Source organism: Heterocephalus glaber, unplaced genomic scaffold (genome assembly GCF_053883595.1).
Source record: "Heterocephalus glaber isolate CG9 unplaced genomic scaffold, H.glaber_assembly_v1.0 deba00001606, whole genome shotgun sequence".
Taxonomy (NCBI): Eukaryota; Metazoa; Chordata; class Mammalia; order Rodentia; family Bathyergidae; genus Heterocephalus; species Heterocephalus glaber.
Genome location: NW_028258377.1, coordinates 36,585,841 through 36,613,358, shown reverse-complemented (window position 1 = coordinate 36,613,358; position 27,518 = coordinate 36,585,841). Strand labels below are relative to the sequence as shown.

Sequence of the window (27,518 nt, the reverse complement as noted above, 5' to 3'; positions counted from 1 at the left end):
CTTCCTGGGAATGCAGCAGAAGTGACCACAAGCTTAGGGCCCTGCTGCTGGGTGCTGGGAGAGGACACTGCCTCTGGGGGTGCTATGGTCCCTGCTTCCGAAGACCAACACCTTTGCCAGTCTTGCAGGGCCTGCTGACCGGCTGGAAGTGTTGGGGCATCGTGGCCCCCAGACAGGGAGAGACAGATATCCCGGTGAACACCCACTCGGCCATGTGCCTCGCCCAGCTGTGGGCTGCTGCGCTAGGAGGAGTTTCCCACCTGCCCCTTGGCGCACACTTGCTCTGCCCAAGCTCGAAGTCAGAGCCCAAGAGGCTGACGGAAGCGGCCCCTGTGGTGCACACCTGTGAGCCCTGCACTTGAGAGGCTCAGGCAGGAAGCTCAAGAGGGCAATCAAGACTGCCTCAGAACCCTAAAGAAAGAAGCCAGCAGGGCCGGGATTTAGCTCAGTGGTTCTGCCGCCTGCTTCGCAAGCGCAAGGTCCCGAGTTCGATCCCCGGTACAAAAAAAGAAAGAAAAGAAGAAAGAAAGAAAGAAAGAACAAGCCAACAAACAAACAAAAGCTGAGTGGATGGAGGAGCAAGGACTGGGCCCAAGGGTATCTCCAGGGCTATGAGGCCCCCCCTCCCGAGGAAGCCCGTGTCTCCCCTGGGGCCACAGGTGCCGTGGGCTCTGCAGGTGCCCCATCTGCGTCCAAATCCCACCTTTTCTGAGCCACGAAGGACTCTGGGACATTACCTCTCTGATGCAGTTTCCTCATCTGTAAAGTAACAAGGGCCAGGGTCCCTATCTGAGGATCCAACAACATCATGTGTGTGATGTGCTTAGCCCAGGGCCTGGCACATACTAAGTGGGTATTAAATTCAAGCTATGATGATTCAAGTAATGGAAAAGCATTAGAGTAAGTCAGCCAGCATGCAGGAGGCTGAGGCAGGAGGATCAGTGCAAGTGTGAGGCCTGTCTGGACCACAACATAGTAAGAGCCTGTCTCAAAAAACCAAACCAAAAGGGCTGCGGATTTAGCTCAGTGCCACCGCGCCTGTCTTGACAAGCACGAGGCCCTGAGTTCGATTCCCACTACCAAAAAAAAAAAAGGTAAAAAAGCAAGTCTGTACCAGGCCTAGCCCGGCCTAAGTGGCTGGTCATGGCCCACTGGATCAGTGCTACCTCCTGGGAAGACAGAAGGCTTGGCCCGGGGTGGGCACCTTATCTCGATCCCCAGTCTGTCCCAGCCCAGCCCCTGCCTCGAGGAGCGGCCACTGCTCGGAAACTCGGCGCTGTCAGTGCCGGGGGCATCGACACCACTTCAGGGACTCCCAGGACAGCCCAGGAGGGGACACGGCGGGGACAGAGAGCCTTTCAAGACCCTCGGCAGGGGCTGTGCCAGCCCAAACAGTGGGCACCAGCCGAAGCCCTGAAGGGAACCAGGAGGCCCTGCCAGGGCCCCCGGGAAGCCGGGGCGGTCTCTTGGAAGCGGAAGGGGCGGGGGCGGGGCCCCTCGTCACATTCCGGGACACAGGCCCGACTCCCTGTGGCTGGGGAGCCCCACTCCGCCTTTCCCTCGAGCCGGGCTGAGGAGTCCATCGCTGCGTGGAGGAGGACTCATCACCACCCTCTCCTAGGTGGCTAAGGCCAGGTGATTAGGGCTTGGTCCTCTGGATGTCACGGAAGATTGTGCCTGTGACTTCCTTTGAAGTGGGGTACAGCCTCTCACCCTGCTTCTGGCTGGCTCCAGGCACAATGTGAAACTCAGCAGCCATCCTGGACTCAAGTCGGAAGCCTCTGAGCGAGGACCTGACAGAGTGAGGAGGACCCAGGTCCTCGGGTCGCTGGTGACTTATTTACACCGAGATCCCCAGGTTATGCACCCCCAAATTTCACTTCCGGTAATGAGGCATAAACTTCTGTCTTATTTATCCCATTTCTATTTTGGGTTTTCTGCTTTTTGCTGCCAAATCTAGTTGACACATTTGTGTTTTTGGTGATTGACTTTATGATCCATTAGAAATGTGACTGTGTAAAACTCTAAGGCAAACACCACTTAGGGCAAGAAATAGAATATTGAAGCTGGGTGTAGTGGTGCACACCTGTAATCTCGACATTCAGGAGGCTGAGGCAGAAGGATCTCCATGAGTTTGAGACCAGCCTGGGTGACACAGTGAGTTCAAAGACAGCCTGAACGACATAGCGAGACCCTGTCTCAAAAAAAGAAAAAAAAAGAAAAAGATGACAACCTACTTTCCAGGTCTCTTCCTGCCTCTCAGGAGCTGTGTCTCCCTCAATAAAGTTTCCTACTCTTTTTTTTTTTTTTGGTACCGGGGATCGAACTCAGGACCTTGCGCTTGTGCAGCAGGCACTGGAACCACTGAGCTACATCCCCAGCCCCAAGAAATAGAATTTTGACGGCCCCCCTGAAAGCCCTCCGCGTGCCTTCCTCATCAGAGCTCCCTCCATCCTCCTAACAGCAGCCTCTGACAACTCCACCCTGGCCTCTGCAGTAAACACTCGTGTCCCAGGCTGCCATTCACTCACGAGTCTGTTCAAAGGCCACTCTCCTGTTTCCTGTGGCATGCCGCTGAAGCTTGTCCTGCAGAAGACATCCTCTGAACACAATGGGGGCAAGAAGGCAAATAGTCTGAGCCCTTGTTTTATAGAGAAAGAAAAGGAAGCTCAGAGAAGGGAAAGGACTTTTTCCCTTTGTTTTGTTTCTAGACTTTTAAAATTGACAAATAAAAGTTGCATATATTTACTTGTGCTATATATAGTGTGTGTGTGGAAGGGTACTGGGGACTGAACCCAGGGCCTTTGCACTGAGCTATATCCCTGGTCTTACATCCCTGGGTCCCTGGTCTTTCGAGACAAGGTCCCTTTAAATTACCAAGTTGCCCAGGCTGGCCTTGAATTTGCAACCTCCTGCATCAGCCTCACAGAGGGCTAAGATTACAGGCGTGTGGCACCACGCCGGGCTGATGCCTTGCTATGTGTCTGTGTCTAACGGAAAGGACATTCAGAGATCAGTCAGCAAATCTGTGACAAAGCGGACGACTGGAACTGAGCTTCTCTTTGACTCCATAACGTTTCATTTCCCAGTTTCTTTCAGGAGAGGGGGCCCAGCCCCGGCAAGCGCCTCTTCCAAGGCCTCCGGATGGAAAGGACTCGGGATTGACTCCTCGGCACTGGGCACTGCACCCTCCCAGCATCGGGAGGGGCTCTTTCCGCACAGTCCCGGAGACGGGGGCCACCGCTTTGCACTCGGCCGGGAAGGGATGCGTGCCAGAGACGCGGGCTGGAGGAGCCTGGAGGAGCCAGGAGGGCTGCGGAAGGGGTGAAATCACCCTCTCCGCCCCTCCGAGCCAGCCCGGCGTCCCCAGCGGCCACGTGGCTGGGCCAAGGCCCATCCAGACCGGAAGTGCGATCTGGAGGCGAGGCTGCACCTTCTGCTCCGAAAGTCCTCCGCTGTGCACCGCCAGGGGCGCCCTCCGCCTGTGTGTGGGGTGTGGCCCGAGCCCGGGCCTCTGCCCTACCATCCCGGATGCGCAAGGACAGGGCTGCCCTGTGGGTTGTTAATAAGCGCCGTGCGTGCGAAGCTGGCATTGTGTGTTCTGTGGAGAAAGGGTCTTCCAGGAACTAAAGGTTTGGGAAACGATGCACGCTCTCTCCTGGAAGATTCTCGCGAATATCTAGTGCTAGCATACGCCAGGCTCGGAAGCCCCCAGTAAAGTCTGCTTCATTTCCCAGACGCTTTTGACTTTGGGACCTTGCGTCTCGCCAACAGCAGAAGAGCTTGGCAAGTGAGACTTCAGCCCCTTTGATGGAGAAGGACGCGTTAATCCAAGGACACGACGCGACTGGAAAACCGCTCTCCCGGTGCAGGTAGCCCATCTCTCTGGAAAAGTACTGAATTGGGTCGGGGATTTAGCTCAGTGGTTCTGCTGCCTGCCTCGAAAGCGCAAGGTCCCGAGTTCGATCCCTGGTACCAACAACAACAACAACAACAAAACCAACAACAACTAGCTTTAAAAAAACAAAAAGGAGGGTCGGGGATTTAGCTTAGTGGTTCCAGCACCTGCCTTGCAAGTGCATGGTCTCAAGTTCGATCCCTGCTACCAAAAAAAAAAAAAGTACTGAATTATCCTAAACTTTGTAAAAATCCACCCCTGGGAGCCCAAGAAGCAACTGCGCGCGTGCGCGCGCGCGCGCGCGCGCGCACACACACACACACACACACACACACACACACACACACAGCCCTGCAGTCTGGCACCGGTCTTGCTGTGCCCGGGGCCTAGCCAGCCGGCAGCCACCCAGTGTGGGCCTGGGCTTGTTTTTCCTCCCTTCCCTGCTCCTTTCAGAACACACTGAATGGGCCCAGTCTCTCAGGCCTGCTCCCGGCCAAGCCTGGACCCCTCCAGGTTTGGCCTGTGCCTCTCCCACCCGCCTTGATAAACAACCCCCTCCGAGCCGAGCCCGGAGCTGGGAACCACAGCCTTAGCCGCGCCTGCTCTCCCCCGGGAGCCCCAGGGCGCCTCTCAGCTCACAGGGCTTCCTTCCCACGGCCTTGGCTGCCGACCCACTTTCAACCCAGCCCGGGCCCGGCCGTCATCTGAGGGGAAAGACTCACAGAAGGCCCCAGATGAAAGAGGCTTGCTTCAATCTAGTGGCTTTCTGGGTTTTATTTTTAGTAGGAAAACCTTACTTTCAAAACAAATTATTAATGCAGAATTTATCAGTTTATAGAACAGACAAATAACGACTTTTATGGCAGGCTTATTATTATTATTATTTTTTGGTACCTGGGATCGAACTGGGGTCCTTGCGCTTGCGCAGCAGGCAGTGAAACCGCTGAGCTAAATCCCTGGCAAGGCTTATTTATTATAGCAAAACATTGGAAAAAACCTAAATATCCATCAGTACAAACTTAAGGGGAAGTCATGCAATGGAATACTACTCAGCCATCTAAAAGCAAATGTTCTGGAAATATCCTTATTTTCTACGGACAGTGTTCGGTTCACAGTTCCATTTTAAGGGAAACACCAAAATCGCTACTTGTTTTGTTCAGATTTACTACCTCCTATTCAAACTTGCCTGACATTTACTTGGTATTTTAAAACGGTGTTGACCAAACAGCCTGCTTTGCCCAGAACTGATAGATTCCTGGGATATAAAACTTTCTGTGCTAAAACCGAGAAGTCCCTGACCAAGCAAGCAGTGTTCACCCATGCTTGAGAGAAAGCCACACTTTATCTGGAAAGAATAGGTAGGTGATTACTCATTTTAGATCCTTTTTTTTTTCCGGAGACAGTTCGGACTGGCCCTGAACTCACTACAAAGCCCAGGCTGGCCTCAAGCTCCTGCGCCAGCACACACAGCTAAATCAGTGTTTATACTTTAGGTAAAAAGATGGAACTGTATGGACTGAAATGAAACACGGAACTATAAAGATATAGTGAGAAGAGGGGGCAAGGTACAGAAGAACGTCCAAGTTCTCCTTGTTCCTCCCTCCACCTTTCTCTCTCCCCCCGCCAAAAGTCAGAGCAGGAGAGCAAAGGGGAATTATTCATATAACAAAATCAAGGTAGTGACTTCTGATCTATTTATGTAAAATGGTTGTGCTAATTTTCACCAAATTTCAAGGGTATGTTTGGAGACACACCTCCCCCCCCTTTTGTGTGTGTAACTTTTTCAATTTAGAAATAATGAATGAACGCCGGGTTGGGTGTGCCTGCCTATGATCCCAGCACTCCAGAGGCTGAGGCAGGAGGATCTCCAAGAGTTCCAGGGCAGCCTGGGCTCCACAGTGTGTTCAAAGCCAGCTTGAATTACAGAGCGAGACCCTGACTGAAAAAAAACCCCAAATAAACAAACAAATGCAACGTGGTACCTGGGGTTGGATCCTGGGACAGAAAGAGGGCAGAGATAGGCAAACTGGTAGGGTCAGTTCAATCCTGTCCAGTTCTAACAGTCTAGGATTCCCGAGACACCCGGAGCCCCTGCAGCAGGCCTGAGGTAGTGTTGAGGTCTCGAGCTTTGCCAGTCAGCCTGGTCTGGCCTCTCCCTGGTGGCCACTTACTGGCTCTTCTGGCCTCTGTAATGACCAGGAACAGTCGGGGCGCTGTAGCTCCTGTTCAGATGCAGAAGGAGCCACGTGGGCACAGACCGTGGCCTCAGGAGCTCTGCTCCACCCCGGTGGGGGCTGGGCAGAGAGTGAGGCCAGGAACCCCGGGAGCAGCCTGGCCAGGCGTTCACTCTTCCCACGTGCTTCGGCTCGGGGCTCTGTTCTAGAAGTGCAGCAGCCGGAAGCCAGCCTCGATGGAGCCCCTGTCATCCGGGAGCCACCTTCCCTGGGTCAGGACCACTGAGTAACCCACCCAGGCCCTGCCCTGGCCCCCTCCAGCTCCCTGGCCCAGCCCGGCCCTCTGTCTGCTCTGTTGGAACTGTGGGCCTGGTTTGGGATCTCCCCTCTGGCAACGGCGCCCCCAGAGGGGAGTGTGGGTGCTCCCATGAGCCCGAAGCTCTGTCCTTCCGGATGCTCCTCGTGGGCCAGGGCAGGGAAGGGACAGGAAGAGACATCTGCTGCGAGGCGGGACAGGACCAGGCCTCCCTGGGTGTGTGCAAGGCCAAGGAGAGCACATCACAGTGCTGGCCAAGCCTGGGGCCCTCAGAGGCAGGCTCTGGGTGACCAGCCAGGTCTGATGGTCCAGCGTCCTGCAAGCCGCTGGTGGGCAGATGCAGCTTCCTGAACGTACAGGCGGCACGGTACTATTGCCCAGTAGCAGTGTGCATGAGACCTGGCTCAATCCCTAGCACCGAAAAAAAATGTATTATTTTTATTCCCGTTTACAGATGAGAAAACTGAGATCCCAGACAGTTAACCAAGCTCACACAGACAATAAACAGACTATGGATCCTGTGGGGCTTTTTGTTTGTTTTTTATGGCCCTGGGAGTGGAACCCAGGGCCTTGTACTGAGCTCCATCACCAACTCCCCCTCCCTGTTTTAAAAATCCAGACAGGGTCTTGCTAAACCACTAAACTGCCTAGGCTGGGCACGAACTTGCTATCCTCCTGCTTCAGCCTCCCCACAGCCTCCCAAGTACAGTGGGTTCATGAACACTTGTGCTTTTCGAGCAATCTGGTTCAAAAAGAGAAGCCTTTGGCAGCTTTGCTTTTGTGTGAACTCTGTGTAGGGGGATGAACACAGGCTCGGCCATCTTCCCCACACAAACACAAACATGGCCTTCTTTTCCAGAATCGTGGAACAAACTGAGGTGCCACTGTACAGTGGACCCTTGACTTACGAACTCAATTCATTCCTGAGGGCTGGCTGTAACTCACGTTGGTCAGTGAAGGCCCAGGCCCCTCTACACAGCCTTCAAAGCCTCTCTTCTGTACACAGGCAGATCTCAGTGTCCTTAGAGAGACACTGGCCCAGGATTTCTCAGTGAACCCCATACAGGAAGGACGTTGTAATGTTCTTTCCGGAACTGTTTAAGAGTTAAATCTATATCTGAGACCATCTGGAAGCACAAGCGGCAGGCATTTGAGTCAAAACTCAAGACTTGTCTGTAAGTTAAAGGTAAAATTCCAGTTGTAACCCAAGTTGTACCTATGTCAGGCCGGTTGTAACTTAGGGTCCACTGTGCAAGGATTACAGGCGTGCACCACCATGGCTAGCTTGATCCTGTGTTCTTCCTAAGATACAGCCTGGTTCAAAGCATCTGTCTCCCTAGAGAGCTGAGAATCTCTGGCTCCAAAAGGACGAGGGACCCAAGGCGTCCTGGTGCCAAAGGCGCTGGGTTTGATTTCAGCGGTCACATCAGCAGTGGGGGGTCGGGTGTTGCCCTCGCCCGGAAGCAGGTTAGGCACGGCGTCTTTGTCCACTTCCACTAAGTAGCCCCAGTCCCTAAAGACGTGGAAATGGAAACGTGGCTCCCGCGGACACTCCCAGTAAATCACAGGCTGGGCTTTCTAAGCAGCCGGTGCTGATTAAAGGAGAGAGAGGAGGGGGTGGGGCCGGCGCTTCCTCCCTCCCCCACGGCACAACCCTCCCGCTTCCGGTTTTGCTTTTTGTTTCCCAGGGTTGGAAAGATCCAGATCTGCAGTCTTTCAAACTTCAGACGGTATAATTGTGAAATTTCTGTTCAGACAAAATTTGCGGAGTTGTCGCTGCTGGGAGTGTTAGACACAGGGTCTCACAGTCGTCTGAGTGGGTCCCGTTAGGGTCCCTATGCTGCAGACAAGGAAACAGTTTTGCCAAAGCAGCAGCAGCTCTTCCACGGTCCGAGGTACCAGGTGCGGGCTGAGGAATCTGAGGCCAGGTCTGCTGGAGTCCTGAACTTACACTCAGTGAAGCGGCCTCAGTTTGGGTTTGTGTGTGTTGTGTTGGGAGAATGCAGTCCCCTGAGATTCTCCCTGTGCCCAGGGGATGGTGAGAACCTTAGGAGCACCAGGGAGCAGTTTAAAAACCTGGGAACAGGGGCTGGGGATTTACCTCAGTGGTTCCACCGTCTGCCTTGCAAGTGCAAGGTCCTGAGTTCGATCCCTGGTTCCAAAAAAAGAAAAGCGGATTGGCGGTTACTTGGGGCTGGAGAGAAGTGGGAAAGACCGTCCGGGAGCTTGAGAAAACGCTTTCTTTCTCGCTTCCTGCGTTGGGTATACTAGGGCCTGAATCCAATCCAGGGCTGCCGGCCTCCCAGGCAAGCGCTTTACCACCGAACTACATCTCCAGCCTGTCTTGCCTTTTGAGACAAGGTCTTACCAAGTTCCCCAGGCTGGATTCAAACATGATCCTTCCGTCTCAGCCTCTTGCATAGCTGGGATTTTGGACGTGCACCGCTGCGGTCTGGCCCCAGAAAGTTTGGAGGGGATCAACAGCTCATTACTGTATCTCAGTTGTGGTGGTGGTGGTTTCACAAGTGTGTCTGTGTGTTGAATATACTTCATTATCTTAAATATTATGCAGTCTAAATACATGCAGTGTTTTGAATGAAATTATACCTCAAAAATGCTGCTTAAAAAAAACCCCACTCGGTATGCTGGGTGGCACACACCTGTAACCTCAGCACTGGGGAGGCTGAACCAGGAGAACTGTCACAAATTCAAAGCCAGCCTGGCCTCTATAGTGAGTTCAAGGCCACCTTGAACTACATCTCAAGACCCTGTCTCAAAAATCCCCCAAATAGCTGGAGATTTAGCTCAGTGGTTCCGGCGCCTGCCTTGCAAGTGGAAGGTCCCGAGTTGGATCCCTGCTACCATAAAAAAATTAAATAAATAAATGGGAAAGTTGATTAAATCCTAATAAGTAAAATAATGAAAATACTATTCGAAAGTGCAAGGTCCTAAGTTTGATCCCTGGTACCAGAAAAAAATCCCCCAAATAACTAAATAAACTAATGAAAAAGGGCTGGGGAAGTAGCTTGGGGAGAAGGCTCTGGGCTGATCTCTAGTCCAGTGAAGACTTCTGGTGCTCACTCAGCTCGGGAGGGGCTCCCCTTGGCCCCAGGCCTCTGTGGAGAAGGGGTCCCCCCAAGTCCAGCCCCCAAGCTCTGCTCCACCACCCAGGGCAGAGTGGCTTCTCCCCAGCCTTGGGGCAGGGCCCACAGGGAGCTGCAAGCAGGCCAGAGTCCCTGGACCCGCAGGCAGCTCTGGGACACCTCCAGGCTGCGGTCCTGGTCCTCAGCGCCCCACTTCCAGGGACCAGGGGTGCTGGGTGGGGGACCCGACCCACAAGATGAGCGTGCCCAGATGGCAGCTGACTCTGCCCCAGGGCTCCCCAGTGCTGCTCTGGGTGCAGGAGGCGGTGCTGGGCCAGAACCGGGACAGGAGGGACCAGATGGAGACGGATGAGGCTGGTGAGGGCAGTGCGACCCGAGGGAAGCAGCCGCCTGTGGGGTGCGGAGCAGGAAGGCGCCTGCGTGGACCCCCGAGGGCCAACCACAGCCAAGGAGACACCGAGAGTGGCGCCTCTCGGACTGGAGCCCCCCTCCTCCCATTCTGGAGAGACCAGGACCGAGTCTTCATTCTGGCCACCAAGCTCCTCGAGGTGCCGGATGAGGACAGCAGGAATCTGATGGTCCAGGTCACCCCAGTCTCACTCCATGGTGAAAGCAGCCTCTCACCGTGTGTCCCCATGACCTGTTCACAGGTGCACCAGGCAGGAACGACTTCCGGGAGGCTTTTCCCTCCTCCAGGCCTGCGCCCGCCAATGTAAAGTTCTCCACCATCCAGGCCGCGTCCTTGGATGTTCAGATGTTTTAAAGATTCTTGTTTCAGTTTCTGTCGTTAGCTGTTTCCCAGGCCAGCATGTACCTCTCCTGTTCCCCTTTCTCTTTCCTCAGCCCACGCTCGCTCTGCAGAGCCAGTTTCTTCCAACTCTTCACTTTCACTTTCTCCAGTAAACTTTGCCACTGCTTTAAAAAAAAAAACCTACATAACCAAAATCTCTTTAATATTCTCAAGTTTTTCACAACGCAGTGGACTCGAGTTACGACCAGCCTGATACATGAACAACTTGGGTCACAACTGGAGTATTAGTTTTAACTTATGAACAAGATCTTGAGTTACGACCCGAATGCTGGCTGCTTGTGCTTCCAGATGGTCTGATACAGATTTAACCCTTAAAGAGTTCTGGAAGGAGCATGACAGCATCCTCTCCTATGTGGGGTTAACTGAGAAATCCTGGGCCAGTGTCTCTCTAAGGACACTGAGATCTGCCTATTGACAGGGGAGAGACTTTGAAGGGTGTGTAGAGGAGCCTGAGCCTTCACTGACCAATGTGAGTTACAACCAGCCCTTGAATGAACTGAGTTCGTAAGTCAAGGGTCCACTGCATATAAGATGAGAAAGTTTACTGAGTGTGGTGGTGCACACCTGCAATTGCCATATACTGGAAGCCAACTGGGAGACCTGTCTCAAAATCCTTCCCCAAACAAAAAAGCTACACAAACTAAAACATTCAAATTGTTGACGCAAAAAATAGCTTTGTAAGGCACTAATCTTTAGACTGACTAGAATTCTAATCACCATTTATATATATTTGATTAAACATGCAGAAAAAGAATAGCTTTCTGATTTTGTTTCTTGGCTTTTTTAGACAGGGTCTCACTATGTAGCCCAGGCTGCCCTTGAACTCACAGCAATCCTGCCTCAGCCTCCCAAGTGGTGGGGTTCCATATGAAATCACCTGATTTGATCCCCTAATGACCACTTGCTGCCGCTGCTTCTTTTACATTTTATGCCTGTGGACACAGAGGTCAAGCGGCCCAGCTGGGGGGACTAGGATGGGAAGCCACCGTGGCAGCCTCTTTACAGCCTCTTGCCGGTGTACCAACTGTTTTGACATTTGATAACCTTCCACATGCAGCTCACTTGCTACACTAGTTTCTCAAAATATGGAGTCTAAGAAAGTAGCAAAAAGAAAGGATATCGCTGATCTGGCCCAACAGCTTCCCTCTGTTAGGGAGGCAGAGGGTGTCCAGAGGGGCAGCAACTTGCTGAAGATCACACCGCGAAGAACCAGGCTGCGCGTGGGCCGGCTCCCAGTATGAAGCCCCAGAAACCTGACCCAGTGAGCACAGCGACAGCGTAATGAGGGCAGGCAACAGAAGATCACGAAAGGGCAACTCTTCCGAGAGGCAGCTCGACTTTATTGCAGAGACGCTAGGGAAAAGCGGGGTCAGTGGGGTCTCCACGGGGCTCCATCGCTGAGCCGGAAGGGCAGGTCCCCATCTGGAAGCCAATCAGCAGCCTAGGGGAGACGGAGACGTTCTATGGAACCAGCGCGCCGTCTACTGGGCATGCGGCAGCAGTGCAGAGGCAGTAAAAATTACACGACAGGCTGCGGTTGAGCTGGTAGTGGTGCTAAGACAAACCCTGCGGCCTCTTCTAGGGCACCCCGGTGCTGCTGGATCCTCAGGCCCACGGTGCCCCCGTCCTGTTTCAGTTTAGGTCACAAAGGCAGTAACAGAATCATGAGCAAATAGTCTACCGAGAGCCAGGTGACCAGGTGACTTCATGACCAATAAGCTCTCCGGCTGGGGTTCCCAAACCTGGCTTCAAGGCCATTAGCGAGAAGCCTCTTCAAACAGATGTCTGCAGGCCTGGGGGCGCACGCCCCTAATCCTGGCACTCGGGGGGCTGAGGCAGGAAGATCGCTGGAAGTTTGAGGCCAACCTGGGCTATATGGTGAATTTAAGGCCAGCCTGAACTACACAGTGAGACGCTGGCTCAAAAATGCAGAAAAACAGGGCCAGGGATTTAGCTCAGTGGTTTCGTTGCCTGCTGTGCAAGCGCAAGAACCCGAGTTCGATCCCTGGTACCGGAAAAAAAAAAAAGCAGAAAAACAAAACAAAAACAGACGTCAAAGGTGGATGGCATTTGAGTGTGTGGGGTATCTGGTAATGCTTGCCTGGTGATTTGTGTGTGTGTGTGTGTGTGTGTGCGCGCGCACGCGCACACGAGCCCCTTGACCATGCTAGGCAAATGCTTTACCACTGAGCAACACTGTCAGCCCCTGATCAGGGATTCAGTGATACTTTATTCGTGTGCATCCAAATCTCCAGCAGCTCTTCCATACTGCACATGGTTACTGTGGCACGGATACACCTAGTAAAGGCTGGAGTTTGCTTCCAAGTAACTGGGTAGGGCACATGAACAGCAACGGCAGATTTCAGGTCGTTGTTGGAGCTGGGTGGCAGATACTTAGCAATTCACTTTATTACACTACTAATATATTCTGAAACCTCCTAAAAGAAATACAAATGATGGTGAGAACTCCTCAACCATAGAAAACAATAAAATACAGACACATGCTACAAACGGGATGAATCTTGGTGTTATGTGAAAGAAGCCGGGCACACAAAGGTCACATCTGGCTCGATTCCTCTGACATGAAATGCCAGAAGAGGCAAATCTGGAGCAGCTGCCAGAGGCCGGAGAGAGAGGCAGTGGGGAGTCACTACTGAAGCAGCAGGGAGGGCTCTTCTAGGGTGATGAAAAGGTTTGCAGCCAGACAGAAGTGGTAGCTGTACAACACTGCCCATGCACCAAACACCATTAATGTACACTAAGCCTTGTCCATTTCAACTTAATTTTTAAAAAAATAATATGAGCAAACAACACAGTAAGCTATGCATGGTTTACAAACATGCCTGTGATTCCAGCTTCTTGGGAAGCTGAGGAAGGAAGATCGAAAGGTCAAGGCCAGCTTGGAGAACTCAGTGGGGCTGTCTTTTTTCATTTTGGGCAGCCATGGGGATTGAACCAAGGGCCTTCACACTGAGCTGCATCCCCAGCCCTTTACACTTTTTGAGACAAGGGCCTGCTGAGTTGGCCAGGCCAGAACCAACCCTGCCAAGACCTCCAAAGTGGCTGGGGTTCCAGGGGTGCACCTCCACGCCCAGGTGCAAGAAATAAAATAAAAAGCGCTAGAGATGCAGCTCGGAGGCAGATGCTTGCCTAGGACGTGCAAGGCCCTGGGTTCAGCCTCAGTACGGAAGAGAAAACTACATATGCCCACGCTGGGAGTTTCCAGCAATCCTGGGTCGGTCCCAGCGCACCCACTTCAGTCCTCACGTGGGTTGCGTCCGGGGCGAAAGGGCAAGAGGGAAAGTGCCTGACACCCCGACTTGTGCGTGGGGTCACTGGGTCCACAGAACACCGCCCGGGCTCAGGTCCCAGCGTCACTGTCTGGGGGGCTCAGGAGGGCCCCTCGCCTGTGTGCGGGGTCGCGCTGCCCGCACCTGAACAGAAACCCCGCCGACCAGGACCCGCACCCTCAGGTCCTAAGGGGACTCTCCCTGAACTTATGACTTCCATGACGCAAGAATACGGTACTTCCAACCAGCCCACAAGGCGGACAGCAGAGTGAAAATAAACCAGGGGTTCCCCTTCCCCCTGTAGATCTAAAGGCCGAGGTATGGGCTACATATCCCCATTTCAGAAATCTGAATTCCTAAATGCTTCACGATAGGAAACATCCTGAGCATCTTATCTGGACTCAAAAAAACCATTTTAGCCAGGTGTGGTGGCACATGCATGTAATCCCAGCATTCGGGAGGCTGAGGCAGGAGGATTATGAGTTTGAGCCCAGCCTGGGATACACAGTAGACCCTGTCTCAAAAAAAAACAAAACAAGGGGCTGGGGATTTAGCTCAGTGGTTTGACCGCCTGCCTCGAAAGCACAAGGACCCAAGTTTGATCCCCGGTACCAAACCAAACCAAACAAAAAAACCAGATCTCTCACCATGCACTAAACTAAAATCAAAATGAATTAAAGATCTAAATATTAAAACAGAAATACTAAACCAGCTGGAAGAGAGGTTAGTTAGAACTCTTAAAGACACTGGCATAGGAAAAGATTTTATGAACAAAACCTCAGTCACATGTGAACTAGCACAAAGTAACAGCCAGTGGGATCTCTTCTTATTAAAAAGCTTCTGCATAACAAGAGAAACCACCAACAGTTCGAAGAGATAACCCACAATGTGGGAAAAAATTTTCACACTATCTAGAATATATAAAGAACTTAAAAAAAATCAGACCTCCCAAATTTAAAGACCCAATCTGAAAATGGGCATCTGAAATGAACAGACATTTCTCAAAGAAGATAAAGAGCAAATAAACATATGAAAAAATGTTCAACATCACTGGTCATTTGAGAGATGCAAATGAAAACAACACTGAGATTCCACCTCACCCCAGAAAGAATGGCTGCTATCATGAAATCCACCAATAACAAATGCTGGTGGGGGTGTGGGGAAAGAGGAACCCTGCTCCACTGCTGGTGGGAGTGCAGACTGGTGCAACCACTGTGGAAATCAGTATGGAGATACCTCAAAGAACAAGGACTGGAAGTCCCATTTGACCCCGCTATTCCCCTGCTGGGGATCTTCCCCAAAGAATTAAAAGAATCATACCACAGTGATATATGTGCACCCATGTTCATAGCAGCACAGTTTGTGATAGCTAAAACTTAGAAACAGCCCAAATGCCCATCAACTGGAGACTGGATGAAGAAAGTGAGGTTTTTCTATAAAATGGAGTACTACTCAGGCATAAAAATGAGAAATTAGAGACATTTATAGCTAAATGGATCCACACTGAGGCCATCCTCTTAAGTGAAATAAATAGGACACACATGTATAAATACCGAATAGTTTCTCTCGTGTAAGAAACTGAAAGTGTAAATAAGGACTAAATGTATAATAGGTAATGTGAAATAGGAAGAAAAGGGGCAAAGGGGAAGGAAGTGGGAGGGGAAGGGGAAAGGAAAGAAGAGAATGAAATTAATATGAGAAAAAGCAAACGAAGTGTTTGTAAATAGGGAGGGGTGGAGGGGTTGAAGGGAGGACAGGGGAATGGGGAAAAATAAGAACCAAGAGAGAATCTGTAAAGGTGCAAATTCCCAATGATGAATGTCATTATATTGTATACCTAAAATGTACCAATAAAATTCATAATTTGGATCTGGAAAAAAACAACAAAAAAAACCGCAAAAAGGGCTGGGGATGTAGCTCAGTGGCAGAGCATTCGCCCAGCATGAGCGGCTCCGGATGCAGCCCCCAGTCCTGCCAAGACAACACGAAACTTTCAGGCTTGGATTTTCCTAGTTGGGATGCTCAATTAGTGAAACCTATGGAAATATTCTAAAACCTGGGAACTTCCAAATTGGAAACAGCTCTGGTTCCCCGCCTTTCAGATAAGGGAGAAAGGAAGGAAGGGGCAAGAAAAAAAGTGAAAACCGAAGGAAAAAATAGAAACAAAGCTTTTGTACATAGGGAGGGGAGGGGACTTGAGGGGGATGTGATACAATAAAATTAATTTTAAAATTTAAAAAAAGGAGAGAGAGGCGGGGATGCTGGGCCTGTTACCCTGCTGAGAAGTGTAAGCGGCAGGCTTGCTGGACAGAGCTGGGGCCTCACCTGCTGAGCTCTGCAGTCCGTCCAGCCCGGGGCTACTTGGGGCCCACATAGGAAACAGCCTTTCCCGTTTTATTCAGGGTTGCCAGCAGGGTGTCCACACTGTGCTCAGAGTCGATGGAAACCTTCTTGCTGGGCAGGTCAATGTTGAACTCAACTCCTGCAGCAAGAGGAAATGGGGTATGGGCAGCAGATGCCGGGACTCTCCCTGTTCCCTTCCAGCAACAAAGAGCTCAGGCTCCTGGATTACTGCTCAGAACCAAACGCCCTGCCTCTTTCCCTGAGACCAGGGACTGACAGGCGCATCTGGGCCAGAGAAGAAATCTTTGAAGCACAATAGGCTACTTGTGGACTCTGTTACATATCCTTCTCTGTAACTTCTTCCCCGTAGCCAGATGTGGTGGAGCACGCCAGTCATCCCAGCACTCAGGAGGCTGAGGCAGGAGGATCACCAAGAGTTCGAGGCCAGGCTGGGCTACACAGTGAGACCCTGTCTCAAAAAAACAAACAGAAACAACACCAACAACAAAATCCCCTAGTACTATTGCAGATAGGTTAGTTAGAAATTATTCCAAGACAGACAAGGCTGGGCTCTCAGCATGGAAAACAACTGAGGTACATTCACTGGTTAGGGAGCGAAAACTACTACACCCACCTACTTCCCTTGAGGATGAATAGCAGTGATTGATATTCCAAATAAACTTTAGTCACCTTGTTTGGGGACCAAAGCATCCCTAGCTGGCCCATTTGTTCCAGACTAGCTTCCCCATTTGACCCCATTTAATCATATTACCAGGGTGACTGTACTTGTAATCTTATTAGTTGCTCATGGCTTTGTCCTACCTCATGCCCACCTTGTAATTTTCTATAGGATCTTTTTTTTTGGTACTGGGGATCGAACTTGGGTCCTTGCTCTTGCGCAGCAGGCGGCAAAACCACTGAGCTAAATCCCCGGCCCTCCATAGGATCTTATAGTTTTGTCTCACCTTCAACCTGCCTTACCTCGTGGTTTTGCCCCATGAAACACCTTTGAGAAGCGGGGTGGACAGGCAACTCACTTTCCGGTCCCCCTTCTGTCTCTCTTTGACAGGAACTGTCTTTCAATAAATTTTCCCACTCTTAACTTCCATTGTTCCTAGAATTCACTCTTCAATTTTAGAAAACATCAACTTGCGTTTTGGATATCTAGCAGGCTGGGAGTTGTAATATCTCCCCTGTTTGGATTATTATGCTTATTTGGATTACTTGGTGCCCTATATCAGTACCAAAAAGAAAAGAAAACTCTAAGAACCATTCTGCATTGTATATAGAAACAGCCTGTGAGCTGGATATGACCCCAACCTGTAGTCTGCCTATCCCTACTCTAGATTAGGACTGCTTTCATTTTTCTAATTGCAAAAGTAAAAGACAAGCTGATATAGGAGACAGGGCGTGGTAGAGCGGGCTGGGGAAATGCGCCGCACCTGTCAATCATGAGCGCCCAGGGCAATGCCAGGACCCCCTCGACTTCGGAGAGACTTGATGGGAAGCTGCTAGCATGAGTTCCCATGATGACAGGGACACATTTCTCAGACTGGATATACTTAATATTTTTGCTTTTTACCCTTTTTACTTTGTTCATCCCAAATCGCTCTGCAGAGCTGGTTTCTCCTGTACCCATTCACCTCACTTTTCAAATAAACTTCTTGGCACTGTTTTTGGCTTTCTTGTCCAATTCTTTGTTCAAAGAAGAAGGCCCTGGAATACTCTCAACTGGCAAGCCACTTCTAAAGAAACTGCCCAACAGCAGGAGCATTTCAGGGGAAAAACGTTCCTGAATAAAACTACTAATCCTGACCCTTGACATGGCTTTGACTAGTTTGGCATCCATCCCAGATAAGCAAATGAGAAAGAGTTTTCCAAAGTGACATCACATTAGTGTTTCACTTTTCCACATCTATTTTCTATCTTTTGCGCTTAGCACATACAGACTCATCTCGTTCTTTTTTTGTACTGGAGAACGAACTCAGGACCTTGCACTTTTGAGGCAGGTGAGGTGCCACTGAGCTAAATCCCTGGCCCTCATTATTATTATTATTATTATTATTATTATTTTGGTACCGGGGATCAAACTCGGGACCTTGCACTTGCCAGGCAGGCGTCAGAGTGGCCCTCATTCTTTACTTTTAATTTAATGAACTTTGTGAAAGGGGGTGCTGGGGAGCAAGCTCAGGGTCTTACAGTTGCTAAGCTGAGCTCCACCTCTAGCCCCTTGCTTTTCCTTGAAACAGCTACCTCGTCTTTCACAGTGTGGACCCACCGTACACCTACCTAATTCCTCAATCTCTCTTAAAGGACACTGAGGTTGCTTCTACTTCTTTTTTCTTTTCAAGACAGGGTCTTGCCAAGCAGTTCAGGCTGACCTCGAATTCCCAGCGATCCTCCTGCCTCAGCCTCCCAAGTGCTAGGGTTACAGGTATGAGCCACCACCATGCCTGGCTGGTTGCTTCTACTTTTTCACTGCTATCATGATAGCAAACATACTCGAACATATCTTAGCAAACTCCGCAAGCCCTGTGACCTCCCCAAGAGGCGAAGCCTGTCTGAGCTCAGCGCTGCCCCAGGGCCTTGGCACAGGGCACAAGATTTTGCATCCCTGTAGGTAACGGGTACTCCGGCTGGCATTGCTGCATCCTTGCTGTGCTCCGGATCTTTGTTTCTGTCACATGAGGGTCTCCCTCATCTTTGGAATAGTTTGGCAGTAGCACGCAGCTGAAGGAAAACCATGGGGTCACCAAACACAGCAGATTCCAAAAGAAGTCCATCCCTTGGACTGCGCAGCACGGTGGTCTGTAATCCAGCACTCTTCGAGGCTGAGGCAGGAAAAACTACAAGCTTGAACCCAGCCTGGGCAACTTGGCAAGACCATGACTTAAAACGAAATAATAAAAAAGAGCTGGGGCATAGCTCAGTGCAAAGGCCCTGGGTTCAATCCTCAGCACCACCGAAACGAAACAAACTGTCCCTAGAGTCCAGGCTCCAGGGCAGGCACCCGAAGTCACCAAGGGAAGGAGATGCCGTCCGGGCTCACGAGGGGCCGTGCAGAGGGGTGGTCTGCAGTCAGCTTCTCCCCAGCAAGTCACTTCCCCTCGGGCACCGGGGCCAACATCCCTGCTTCACCTGGAAAGCTCAGCTCAGAGAGCCACTAGCACGGCTGCCTTCTGAAAACTGGGTCTCATCTCGGTCTAGGGTTTTAAAAATGAAAGAAACGCGAGGTCCTGAGTTCAATCCTCAATCCCTCGTACCAAAAATGAAAAACAAAAAACAAAAACCGGAAGAGAGAAGGCTGACCACGCCTGAGCCTCAGCACTGCCGGGACTCGGATCATAGACCAGTCATTTCTGAGCCCCAGGACCAGGTTTCAGCTTTCCTGGGGCCTCAGTTTCCCCAGAGGTGAGGGTGGGGATGCTGGATGAAAATAATGATTTTCTAAATATGTCTGAAAGATGCTCTGAGAGTTCTTGCGTCCCAGGTGTGTGGTGGTGCATGCCTATACTCTTGGCACTCGGAAAGCTGAGGCAGGAGGATCTCTGCGAGTTTGCCTGGGCTACATAGCCAGTTCAAGGGCAGCCTGAACTACAGAGTAAGACCCAGGGATCTGAACAGAGCCGGGCCTGGCGGACCATGCCATAATCCCAGCCTGGGCAACTCAGTGAGACTCCATCTCAAAATTAAAAAGGGCCGGGCATGTAGCTCAGTGCAAAGGCCCTAGGTTCAATTCCTACCACCAAAAAAAAAAAAGGACATTTAAAAAGTCTCACTGGACAACAACACTGAGATGTGTCACACAGCAAAAGCCGTCGCTCTGGAGTCACCAATGTATTAACCAGTGCTCCCAGAGCTCTGGCCCTTGCTGGCCCTGCGATTCCAGGCCAGCCACCGAGCCTCTCTGACCTTCAGCTCCCCCTCTTTAAAATGGACACGGTGAAGCCGTATGTGGGCCCGCAGCTGTCATCCCAGCACTCTGGGAGGCTGAGGCAGGAGGATCACAATTGCAAGCCCAGCCTGGGCAACTTAATGACTCAGTAAGATCCTGCTTCGAGATTTAAAAAAGAAAAGGACTGGGGGGTGGGGGGCGGGCAGAGATGTTCAAAGCTGCGACCTGAAACGGCTGTCCAGAGGCTTCAATGATGCGGTCCAGGGAGCCACCAGGCCCAGCCAGCACGGAGGCCGGCGGGCTCTCCGAACGTCCGCTCTCACGGGGCCACTCCCTCCCACTCCCACCGGTTGGCTCGGGGGCGGGGCAGCCCCAGCTCACTCACCTCCCAGCTTGCTGAGCACGCGAGAGACCGCCTCCGCGCAGCCTCCGCAGGTCATGTCCACGGAGAATTCGTGCTTCTGAAAAGAGGGGGACGTGAGCCGAGCTCGCAGGGAGCTCGGGCTGCACCGGCGCCCGGCCCACTGGGCCAAAACCCAGCGCAGAGACCGGGAGGTCTGGGTGGCGTCAGGGGCACTGCACGCTTAATCATTTTTATTTTCTGCTTAAGACAGTTTCGCTGTGTAGTTCAGCCTGGCCTTGAACTCACTATGGCGCCTAGGCTGGCCTCGAACTCCCGGCGATCCTCCTGCCTCAGGCTCCCTGGTGTTGGGACTGCAGGTGTAGACCCTCACTGGGTCCTTATTTCTGATCCTCAGCTTTTCTAGCGAAGTAACTAAGGGCTTCTACAGCCCACACGGTGTGCTGAGTGGTCTCTGCAGATCCACTCGGGGCCTGGCACACAAGGAAAGGACCCCCTGAGAGTCAGTGTCAGAAACAGTTCCTGCCCGCTCCTATCTTCAAATTAGATTCGTGCGCTCTGGGCCGAGTCGAGGGCTCCCAGAACTCTCGCACGGACAGCCCCTCGAGCAGCGCTGATCCCCGCCCTTTTCTGCCGCAGAACAGGATTTTCCGTGCTGGGACCCCGGAGGTTCCGAAATCCGCGGGTTCTGAGAGGGCCGGGGCGGGCCACTCCGTCGGGAGAGCGGCCCGAGTGATCCCCCAGCACCTCTCCCCAAGCCCACACTGCAGTCCCAGGAGACAGCGGTCCTGTTCCTGTCACTGCTGCGTCCCCAGCTCCGGGACAGCGCGGGCAGAGCGCGCCACACGTTCCCGAGTGAGCAGGTAACAGTTACGGCTGCCTGAGGATTTCTGAGCCGCGTTCTCTGCCTTCGGAAAAGGGTGACCCACTAATAATTCCTCTTTTTTTAATCTCTGGCAATGTGAACACCCGGGATCGGGTAACTGTGACGTCCGACACCAGCTTACTAGCTAGATGACCATGACTCAGTGACTTCACTCCCCTGGGCCTTGGTGTCCACATCTGCAAAATGGAGAGGGATGAGCTAGGCGTGGAGGCGCACACCTGTGATCCCAGCACTCCGGGAGGCTGAGGTAGGAAGATGACAAGTGTGCGTCCAGGCTGGACAAATTAGCGAGATCCTGTCTCCAAACAAAAAGGAAAAAGGCCTGGGGATGTAGCTCAGTGGGAACGCCCTCAACTCAACCCAGTTGCCCCAAAAGGAAAATAAAACCCCTCAAATGGAGAGGGATGACAGCGCTCTCCAGGCTGGTAGATGAGACGGGCACAGCCCTTTAGGCGGCCACAATCGCGGCCTCGATCCTCTGGCCTCTTTGCCGCTGGGCAGGGCCTGAGCAGGGTCTCAGGGTTGGCCTGTGTGCTCAGGGACGCTGCCGAGGCGAGGTCTTTAGCTCCACCCTGCTCTCTTCCTGGGTCACTCCCTCTAGAGGAGGCCAGCTGCAGGGACAAGGGCGCGGGAGCAAGCTCACAGCCCTTTGAGTGAGTCCTGGCAGCGGGCTCCCCGGGACGCAGCCTCAGACCGCATCCTGGCACTTTCCTGGGAGGCTCCAGGCCGGGCCACTGGGCCAGGTGGCTCCCAGGCGCCTGCTTCTCGAAAACCGTGTCTACGCCGTTTGGAACTCCTGCTTCGGGATTCTCACCAAAGAGCAATGGATGAGCAACGCACTGGATAAAAGCTTGGAGCCTCGTACGGAGTTCCTCCGGGTAAAAAGTTAGTTACTGGATTACGATGCCTGTTTTCTCCACGGTCTCTTCTTTCCCTCAAAAAGCAGGGTCACAGGCTGGGGATGCAGCTCAGCAGCCAAGCATTTGCCTAGCATATCCAAGGCCCTGGATTTGGTCCCTAGTGCCTCAAAAAATTAGTAAGAGCTGGATGTGGTGGTGCATGCCTATAATTCCAGCACTCAGGAGGCCGAGTCAGGACAATCACTGTGAATTTGAGGCCAGAGTGGGCTACATAGAGTCCAAGGTCAGCCTGGACTACATAGCGAGACCCTGTCTCAAAAACAAAACAAAACACAATGTCTACCTTTTTCATGACACACATGAAATATTTCAAATCTATTACAGATGGAGTATTCCTTATCTGAAAGGTTTGGAACCAGAAGTATATCAGCTTTCAAATTTTTTCAGATCTCGGAATATTTGTATATACATGAGACATACTGGGATGGACCCCAAGTCTAAACATGAAATTTATTTGTTTTGTGTATACTTTGTACCCATAGGCTGAAGGTATTTTAGGGAATATTTTTAGGGCACCCGTGTTTGGACTGTGACCCATCACATGAGGTCAATGTGAAATCTTCCACTTGTAGCATCATGTCATCATCACTCAAAAGGTCTGGGGTTTTGGAGTATTTCACAAAAAAAGAAAAGGAAAGAAAAAGGTGGGGGAACCAGCTGTATTGGTGCACACTTGTAATCTCAGCATTTGGGGGCTGAGGCAGGAGGATCTCTGTGAGGTGAAGGCCGACTCGGGCTCCATAGTTTGTCCAAGGCCAGCCTGAACTGTACAGTGAGATCTTGTCTCAAAAACAAACAAAACAGCCTGGGATTTAGTTCAGTGGTTCCGATGCCTGCCTTGAAAGGGCAAGGTCCAGAGTTCGATTCCCTGAACTAAAACAAATAAATAAAAACAAAACAAAACACCAAGCTCAATCCCAGCCTGGGCAACTTAGTGACTTAGCAAAACCCTGCCTCAAAAAAAGGGGTTGTGGCTCAGTGACAAGACCCTGGGTTCGATCCCCAATACCACAAAAGTAAGCGGGGCTCCCGGAAATGCTCACTCTAAGGCCCCAGCCCGGAACTCTTGGATCAGAGTCCTTACTTTTAACAGGACATCCGGGTCATTCCTACCCACACTGCGCCTGAGACCTGGATTCACAAAGCCAGGTTTGCCAGGCCAGGCATGTGGGCGCACACCTGTAGTCCGAGCACCCTGGCAGGCCTAGACAGGAGCATCACAAGTTCGAGCCCAGCCTGGACAACTTAGTGACTTAGCAAGAACTTATCTCAAAACGAAAATAAAAACAGCTAGAAATATAGCTTAGTGCGAAGGCCCTGGGTTTAATTGCCAGGACTGAAAAGAAAAAAAATTTGATTCCCATTACCCCCCCTGCAAAAAAGAAGAAAAAAAGCTTCATAGGAACACAGACAAGCCTGTTTATTTTTGCAGTGAAACAGCAGAGGTGAGTAGCCCCAACTATATAGTTTGTGGAACCCGACGTGTATGCCGCCTGGCCCTTTCAAGAAGTTTGCATGGGCTTGCTCTAGATCCTACCACACCGGGGAGAACCATCGGTGGTTGGAGCCCGTATACTGAGCCCCCAAGATCAGCACAGGAGTGAAACCTACCAAGGGCCTACGACGTGTCAGACTCGCTCACCTTCCCCGCCGGAAAAGGGAGCCAGGGAGCCGCTCGTTCTACTCAGCTCCGGGCAGAGAGCGAAGTTCCCAGGGGTTCATAAGGCGCCCACCCCGTGACGTGACCCCCACGGGACCCAGGCTTCCTCAGGCCCAGGAAATCGTGTGTGGCCGGAACGGCGAAGTTTCCCACCACCCACAGCCCTGACTCTGGAAAGTGGAAACCTCGCTGAAGAGCAAGCACTGCTGCTCAGGGACCTGCGGCCTCTGGGGCCGCCCTCCGGAGGCCGTGCAGAGGTCAGAGGTGACTTCCGGTGGCAAACAGGACTCCTCACGGCTCTCCTCCTCCACCTTAGCAGCAAAACTAAATGTGAGGATGACAGAAATCTGCGGAAGGACAGAGCCAACCATTCTGCAGAGGCGACTCTCAGGACCTGTCCCAGTACCTGCTGCGTGGGGCTCCTGCTGGGCCACTTGTAAAAGGAGTCCCTCAGAGGCGATTTCAGAGTAACACATAACGGCTTCACCAGACTCTCAGACAGAGGAAGGTGGGGATCGAGTCCAGGGAAGAGATGATTTCGTCCCTGAACACTCCGATGACTCACCCGGCATCTCCTAACACTACTATTTCAGTGCGGATCATGTGCCGGGCATTGTTCTGCACATTTTTTCTGAATTATCTTGTTTAATCATCTCAACAGTCCCATTAAGTAGGTACGACTACTATTATTACTCCCCTTTTTGACATAGGGTCTCACTATATATATGGTCCAGGCCAGCCTTGAACTTGCCATGTAGCCCAAGGTGGCCTTGAAGGGGAGACCCTCCTGCTTCAGCCTCTTGAGTGTTGTGATTACACTGTAGCCAGTTTATCAGCCTCTCTAGACACATGAGGAAGCTGAGGTTTAAAGGTTAGGACTCTTAGGCCAATTCCCCAAATCTCAATTCTTAACCACCGAGGTCTTTCTTCAAATGGAGTTGAAGCTGGGCATGGTGGCACATATGTGTAATCCCAGCTACTTAGGAGGCTGAGGCAGGAGGATCACAAATTCAAGGCAAAGTAGGACAACTCAGCAAGACTTCATCTCAAAAAAGAATTTTTTTATTTTTCTTTGCAGTGCTGGAGATCAAGGCCAGGGCCTGACCCAAGGCTGGGGATGTGGCACTGTGGTACAGCAATTTCCCAGCATGCTCAAGACTCTGAGTTCAGCTGGGGATGGTGGCGCACACCTGTTATCCCAGCACTCAGGAGGCTGAGGCAGGAAGATCACCACAAGTTCGAGGCCAACCTGGCCTACATAGTGAGTTCGAGGCCAGTCTGAACTGCATAGACACCCTGTCTCTAAAAATTAAAAAAACAAAATGGCCCTGGGTTCCATCCCCAGTACAAGAAAAAAGGCAGTTAAAATTGTGGATCTACAGTGCGCCTGGTCTACTTTGGTTTCCATTTCCTGGAGACTGGATTCGTCAGTGGCTGTGCTGTATATTCCACTGGCATTTCCCCAGTTGTACCAACAATGGTCCCGTTAGGTCAGTTTTTATCCTCATCTTACAAATGAAGAAATCAAAGAGGAGAGAGGGGAGTGATGTGCCTCTGCTGCCCCAGCTGGCCCCTAGGATACAGATTCCCCAGGCGAACGCCCACCTTCCTTCAAGTGTGCATCTTTGATACAATGCTCAGCACCTCCTCGTTCTCATCACGGCCCCAAAGCCCCAGAAGTGGACACAGCCTCGAGCTGGCCTCTCCCTTACTGCCACCCCCAGCAACAACCTGGTGGCCCCCACTCCAGGGTCCCAGGTGATTCACGGTCACCTCTAACACTGCCCAGGAGGACTTGCTCAACAGGTAGGGCCGATCCCGTCTGCTTCTTTGTCTACAGTGTATTACCTAAGGATTTGTCTCAAGGCACCCCGCAAGACTCAAAGGAAATGACACGTGACAGGCTTAAGTCTCTGCCCAGGGGGCCCAGGGCTCACCTGTCAGCTCCCAATGGACAGGCTGCCAAGCCACTGTGCACCTGCCGGGACCTCGGGGTACCCACCTGGCCCAGGGCCTGAGCCAAACACCCTGGAGGAGCCTGCTGCACACTCCCTGACCCAAGCCTGCATCTGGGGAACCCACTGGGATCAGAGCCTTCTCCCAAGCCAGTAGGACTGGTTTTGTCTGACCTGGAGGCCGGGAGAGGAAGGAAGGGCCTTCATCCTGATTCTACCCAGTTCCTAATAAATGCTCCCAATAGATTCCTGGGCTTTTCTTGTTTGCCTTCATCTCTTGCCTAAGAGAGGAGGCTGTAAGCATCCACGTATATGGCTGGTTAGACAGCTGCATAGCAAGCAAGCTAAGTCCCCCTTACCTACTCATTTCTCCCCAGACTCTGATCTCGACAAGTGGCCACGGTGGGCAGGTTCCTGACGCTGTTTGAGTCTCGGGGCTTCAGGATGAGAAAGGCCGGGTAGGAGAGGCGAAAAGCACCACCTCGAGTCCCCGACCCCAGAGCTGACCTGGGAGCCCGCCAGGCGGCAGGGGAAGTGAGGAAAGCAAAGTCTGAGGCGACGCTCGGCCCACCCACCGGCTGGGCGACCCCGGCCCCAGGCCAGCACGCGGGCGGGGCCGTCCACGGGCAAGGCCAGGGACCAGGCGACCCCGCGCTCGCTCTCCGGCCGCTTCGTGGGCCTCAGTTTCCCCATACGGAATATGCAGGGAGGTCCAGGCGTGTGATCGATCCAGCAGGCCTTGCACCTCGAATCCCGGGGCCCGCTTTAGTCGGAACCCTTTGGGTTTCTGGAGGGTCGCAGAGGCCGGAGGGTGGGCGGCGAGGAGTACGCAGAGGAACAATCGCTCCCGGCCGCAGCATCAGGGCAGGCGGCGGGCCACTTACCGGCATGACTGAGGCGACAGCGGGGACTGCAGGGGGGCGGCAGCAACGGCAACGCCTCTCCCCGCCAGAGGACGGGATCCGCCACGCTTCCGGGAGTGCGCACAGGGAGGCCCCGCCCCTTCGGCGGGCCAGGACCCAGCCCCGCCCACGGCGTGCCTGCGGTTGGGCAACCCTTAGGGGCGTGTCCCGCGCTGCCCCCTCCCCCGCCCCTCCGGGCGGGCTCTGTTCGGGCACCGCCCACTCCGGCGGTGTGGATCGCCTGCAGCCCGGTGGGTCCGCGCGCTCGCTTCCGGCCTGCGGCAGCGCCGAGAACCGGACAGAACCCGTCCTGCCCTAAAGGGACAACCTCACTCTGTTCGCCCGGTCAGTACCCCGGGGCCGGCCTGGGATCCCAGCCCTCGAGAGGCTGAGGCAGGAGCACCAGCGCGAGTTCGAACCCAGCCTGGGCTTCGAAGAGACATGCTGTCTCAAAAAAAATAAAAGCTGTGTACTAACAACAGAGAGTGGAAAAACAATCCCTTCTTTCTTTTTTCCTTTTTCTTCTCTTTTTTTTTTTTTTTTTTTGTTACACTAGGGATTGAACCCAAGGCGTTCACACTGAGCCACAACCCCTTTTTTTGAGGCAGGGTTTTCCTTCCCAGGGCTTTGTTTTATTTTCATTTTGAGAAGTGGACTCACAAAATCGCTTGAATTGCCCAGGTTTGACTCAAACTTTCGATCCTCCTGCCTCAGCTTCCTCCTGCCTCAGCCTCCCAGAGAGCTGGGATTATTCCAGATATGCTGGATGAGGGAGGAGGTAATAATGTGCATTAAGGAGAAAGTGTTTGCGCCCCGGTCTTCCAAGGAAGGAAGATGTGCTAGTTGGGAAAGGAGGGGAGAGAGAACCTCTTAGGTACTGGTCACATGTAGAAAAGTGGGAAGACAGACGTGCTGGCCTGATTTGAGGACAGAGACAGGAGACAGGCTCAGACAGGTGGAGAAACCAGGTGGTGGACATGAACGACACAAAAGGGAGCGGGAC

The 27,518-nt window shown here is 52.3% G+C and overlaps 2 protein-coding genes across 3 annotated transcripts in view; both read right to left on the bottom strand.

Moving 5' to 3' along the window:
• Positions 1-6,090, bottom strand: part of Sparc (secreted protein acidic and cysteine rich) — a 54,028-nt gene extending 47,938 nt beyond the window's left edge. Inside the window, exon 1 of the mRNA XM_087194927.1 lies at positions 5,881-6,090. The gene's annotated coding sequence lies outside the window, so the exon portion shown is untranslated. The remainder of the gene's footprint in view (positions 1-5,880) is intronic.
• Positions 6,091-11,622: 5,532 nt separating this feature from the next.
• Positions 11,623-26,642, bottom strand: Atox1 (antioxidant 1 copper chaperone). Of its 2 annotated transcripts, none has more exons than XM_004836547.4 (4): positions 26,498-26,642; positions 20,217-20,292; positions 15,919-16,075; positions 11,623-11,744 (listed from the first exon to the last, which is right to left on the bottom strand). In XM_004836547.4, exons 1-3 carry the CDS (start codon positions 26,501-26,503, stop codon positions 15,951-15,953), a joined length of 207 nt encoding a protein of 68 aa, XP_004836604.1. In that variant the 5' UTR covers positions 26,504-26,642; the 3' UTR covers positions 11,623-11,744; positions 15,919-15,950. The 2 variants fall into 2 exon arrangements, with proteins under 2 accessions (XP_004836604.1, XP_021096634.1); XM_021240975.2 differs by lacking the exon at positions 11,623-11,744 and adding an exon at positions 11,767-11,930.
• Between the last annotated feature and the right edge of the window lie 876 nt (positions 26,643-27,518).

Coding starts and splice junctions, on each gene's coding strand:
- Atox1 (XM_004836547.4), bottom strand. Junction 16,076..20,216: donor CGTGCTCAGCAAGCTGGGAG/GTGAGTGAGCTG, acceptor CTCTTGCTGCAG/GAGTTGAGTTCAACATTGAC.